This window comes from Cylas formicarius, unplaced genomic scaffold, assembly GCF_029955315.1.
Source record: "Cylas formicarius isolate icCylForm1 unplaced genomic scaffold, icCylForm1.1 PGA_scaffold_10__41_contigs__length_53128322, whole genome shotgun sequence".
NCBI lineage: Eukaryota > Metazoa > Arthropoda > Insecta > Coleoptera > Brentidae > Cylas > Cylas formicarius.
The window spans coordinates 34,324,591-34,329,542 of NW_026844214.1; the positions used below are offsets into that span (position 1 = coordinate 34,324,591).

A 4,952-nucleotide genomic window follows, 5' to 3' on the forward strand; every position below is an offset into this window, starting at 1 on the left:
TTGAATTTTAATTCATTGACGCATTCACATTCTCACTACAAAAATGTTAACACCTATTCCAATTTTTCCGGTTCGCGAAAATAAAATAGAATGATAAATAAATATTTATTACACTTTCATTACAAAATATTTTGAGACATTGAAACCATTTCAATTTAATTTTACTTGTTCTGAATGACTTTTTTTTTTATAGAAAATTTTTGCGAATAAATTGTATAATGCAATTTAAGTAATAACTACTCGCTCTTTAACAAATTCTAAATAAGGCATATTGCCCAAATCAAACGTTTATCTTCTGTCAGTTTTACCAACCCCTCTTTTTCCCGAAAACAGATGTTTAGGCATTTTATTTCCAATAAACCTATCAGCTTCACCTTTTAGACCCATTTTGGCAACTTTTTTGCTTATTGCTCTGTGAGCAATTTTAGATAACTTTTTCTTCATCTGAAAATTAAAAGTTTAAATTATAAAAAAATATATCGTCTTTTCAGAATCCAGACAAAAATGAAATACTCACCACCAAGTCCTTAACTCCCTGTTCATTTCTGGGAGGTTTCGACATAGTGCTGGCCCGGATGACAGGCATGTTCTCTGATTTGCCTGTATCCATTCGTGCACGTTTGGCCACAGGGCCTATTGACCTTCCTTTGCTTTGAGTCCTTGTAAAGTTCGCATTTTCTGTTTCAGACATGTCCACACCCAAATTCTCCATATTTTTTCGGAGTTTGGAAACTGAACGATCTTTTGCCTAAAAAAACATTAGAATAAATATTCTATGATGCTCAAATAAAGTTATATTATTACCTTGGCACGTGATGTACGCGGCACGACCGGCTTTTTGCTTTGCTTGTTGATTCGTGCTTCATCTTTCAAAATGGCCTTCTTGTGCCTAAAAAAAATCAAGTAAAATCAAATGTCACAACGAACACACATTCTATTTAATGTTGTGTTTTCAATATTGACAATTGAAAAACTGAATGTGGCTAACCTAATCTGTAGCGCAAGTTTCTGAATCTCCTGCATAGTTTCATCTAATTCAATCTTTGGCACTACATACATCCCAGTTGCCTCTCTTAATTCTTCCTCCTTTTCTAATTCTTCTAACTTCTCAAATATATCTGCATCAATATAGTCCACTATGTTGTGACCTTCCCAAATCTCTGGGATAATATCTTCACGCTCATCTACAAAATGCCGAGCATATTACGGAAGTTTACCTATTATTTTTTATTTTTATATTTTAATTATGAATCATACCAGAAACCTATACTAAACTGCAGATGAAATATCCAAAGAACACCAGATAAATTATGGATAAAATTCCTGCCAGGGACCAGTAAACCTAAACAAAACCTTACTTAACTCTTATTAACAACAATTATTAATAGAAAACCACCGGCACATTGACCAAAGCCTGCCTAATATTATGGGGCCGACTGATACATCTATTCTAAACAGATGTGATTATGATTTGTGTATTTCAGTATGAGTAAAAATTTTGACCCATCAGTGGAGACGTCCGAGGCTTTGATTTTTGACATTTTGAATTTGAACACCAAATTTAGTTGTTTGCTGTTGGTGATTTCAGAAGTTTTTTTTTCTAAATATTCGATCATCATTTATCCCAACTTCAGTCCCCATAGGTAAACTACATCTATGGTGACTTGATTGGCAGATGCAAATCATGAAAAATTCCTTCTAGCACCTCAAGCATCGAAATTAAACCATTCATAGTGTTTGTCAAAGTTGCTGCCAGTTTTGACCTATTTTGTGAATGACCTGACAAATTTCCTTTGGATATTTAAACTCACGTTTTAAGAATAGAATAGAATGGTAAAACAACTAATATGCATAATAATAAAAATAATGTTAACAAAATATCTGAAACTTTCAATCTTGGCTCTTACTTTCTGGAATATCTGTGTAATGTTTTTTCAAATTTAACACATAATCATCTCCTTCCTCTATTTCAATATCCCTTTCTAGTTTGCGTTTACGCTTTGCAGCCTGTTCTAATCTTTTGATTTGAACAGTTTCAGGGATACAAGGTGGCCTTGCTTTACTATCTCGCGGTTTTGGCATTGCAACATGTAAACGGTTTAATATGCTATCCACCTATTAAAAAAAAAATACCTTTCAAATCGAAGTATGAATGGTAGGAATTTCTCAAATGCAAGTTACCTTTTTGGTTCTCATTTTTTTATCTACTCGAAAACTAAGTAATTTCTCACACGCTTCCATTTTCACTTCCATTACTCCCTCATTTGTGACTGTTGACATCGGTAATATTTGAAATTCTGGGTCATCCTCTATATGTTTTACAACAGCTCTTTTTTCTTCTGAAAGTTCTTCTAATTTGACAATATCTGTTTTATTTACCACAATTATAATGGGTTTATTGGAAAATAATGGCTTTATAGATTCAAATAGATTACATTGTTCTTCCAATGTGTGACCACATTGCTCTGGGAAAAGAATCAAAAGATTAAACTATCCATAGAGCGTATTTCCATTCCTGTAGTCTTTCTTACCCGATAAGTCCATAAAATATAAAACACAGGCCCTCAAATGAGCTAATGCTGTAACAGCTTGCATTTCAATAACATTTCGCTCTTCAAGGGCATGATCTAAAATTCCAGGAGTATCGATAACTTGCCACCGAAGATATTTGTAATCGGTGTGTCCTACATACAAACTTTTGGTAGTGAAGGCATAGGGTTGAACTTCTACTTCTGCTCTAGTGATTTTATTAATGAAAGAAGATTTTCCAACATTAGGGAAACCTAAAAATATAAACACATTTTTTAATATAGAATATTGCGAAGTAATGTAAAAGTGAAGAACTTGCTTTTTTAATTTATGGACGACTATTATTATGTTCTTAATTTTTACAATTCCATTTTTGTGCATGTTATTTGCTCCAGACTTCCATGTTTTTGGAGATGTGATGTCTATTTTATGGGTATTATTATTGCTACTTTATTGTAATTAATTTGCTATTGAGAAACAATTACCACTAATATAGTAATGCATTGTATTTCAAATTTTCAGTTTAGGTTTTCAGGATCAGTAGAAAATGTAAGTAAAACGTGGTCTTATTTACCAACTCATGCCAATATTTTTTTTATTGTAGATAAGTCCAATAGCATAACATAACCATTTCTCATAACTTCAGTAGCTTTTAAAGTAAAATGTTACTACAAAAAAAGGCAGGCACCTATTTTTGATAAAACATACCAATTCATACTGTCATATAAAGAAAATATATTTTGTATAATTTATATAGAATCCACTATAGACATTTACACAGAAAATGATTGTACATTTGTCGCATTTAGAACTGAAGTTTGTGTTCGATATTGAATGATATTTTAATGTGGCTTGATAGATGATGAAAACAATATTTATAACTATGCTGGGAGTAAAAAATAGTTCTAGATCTCTTTCTTAAATATAAATGCCATAGGACGAAAACCAAAAATTTATTGAAACCAAGCATTTCAATTTTTGATAATTTAATACCAATAACAAATAGAGTGTAAAGTACTTGGGCATAGTGCTCGAAATACCGAAAGCACTTCTCCTAATTACATGTGGTATGAAAACATTATTTTCCGCTCATACTTTAATATACCTTTTTTTTTTGTTTAACTTTTGTTAAAAAATATACTTGGTACTGACCACAAATAATGATTGTTCGGGTGTAAGGATCTATAGAAGGCAATCTAGCTAAATGTTGTCTCACTTGCTCCAAATAAGTTAAATTTGATGCTTGACGCCTCATAATAGTTGCCATTCTCCCTAGAGCAGCTCTTTTAAGCTGCTTGCATCTGTAAAGAGAATCTCCAAATTTTAACAATCTTACATAATCTCTAGCAACATTATCAATTAAGTGCCTCGCTGTATTTAATTGGCCTAAAGCAAGTTTGTAATGATCTTTGTCATATAAGACATTCATCAAATCGGCATAAAAAGGATGCACCTCATCAAGCTTGGGAAACTCTGTCAATATTTGTGTTAATCTATCATGGAAATTATGTTGAGCAAATTGCACTTTTCTCATATAAAAACTTCTTATTCTGGTAATTTTATAATGTTTATGTACCACAGTAGGTGTTTTACGCTGTGTCTTGGATAGCATAATATCAATGAAATCCTAAAACATAATCATATAAAACTAAAAATTAAACCACTTAATCTAAACTACCTTTGCAGTGGGGACCACCGCGATTTTTTTGAAGTTGTAAAGCGACATATTTATAAATTTTGACTAATGCAATCTGAAAAAACCAAAAAATAAGCACGTGTACAGCTAAAAACGATTGGGTTAGAAAAGTTTACACCCAATGAGGTTTTTCTCTTCTTCTTATAATTCTGTTGGTCAAAATTGCTAGGATCTCAATGAGGTTACTTTCATTGAAAAATATTCATTAAAGGCATATGATACTTGTCCTAAAATTCAGCTCTACTTGTTTTGTTTTGATTAATCAATGTAATATTTGTCTATGGTTTTGATCATTTTTGGTTATTATTTTGTTCTCGAAATGCAGATTTTGTGAGCGAATGAAAATATTTTTAAAAATTTATTTAATTTTTAAGATAATAAGTATTTTCAAAATTCTGATGTTTAAGACAATTCCTAACTCTAGCCTAAAGAAAGAAAAAATTTTCAATTTATAAAAAACGCGAAGCTCTTCAACTAACAGAAATGGAGGTACTCGTATTTGTTGACTGATCCAGCTTGAAGTATAGGAAAAAAATGTAAAGTCTGATCTAAGAAAAGTGAAGAGAGCTGCTTGCCTTTTGGATATGCAGCACTTAAAACTGAATTCAAATTCCACCTTTCAGTGGTTGCGCATACTCGAAACGCGAAATTAGTGGAAATAGTGGAATCTAAGATTCCAAACCAGATTAGTCTATGCTCCTTACACGGTCTGTGCTGGACCGATGAT

General features: G+C 31.9%; 1 protein-coding gene across 1 annotated transcript; it reads right to left on the reverse strand.

The window, feature by feature from the left end:
• Positions 1–94: 94 nt before the first annotated feature.
• On the reverse strand, positions 95–4,352 carry LOC132704559 (nucleolar GTP-binding protein 1). The gene is made up of 9 exons (XM_060674631.1): positions 4,208–4,352; positions 3,682–4,156; positions 2,532–2,783; positions 2,182–2,465; positions 1,908–2,115; positions 989–1,184; positions 805–889; positions 518–748; positions 95–444 (listed from the first exon to the last, which is right to left on the reverse strand). The coding sequence occupies exons 1-9, from the start codon at positions 4,253–4,255 to the stop codon at positions 289–291; spliced, it is 1,935 nt and encodes a 644-aa protein (XP_060530614.1). The 5' UTR covers positions 4,256–4,352; the 3' UTR covers positions 95–288.
• Between the last annotated feature and the right edge of the window lie 600 nt (positions 4,353–4,952).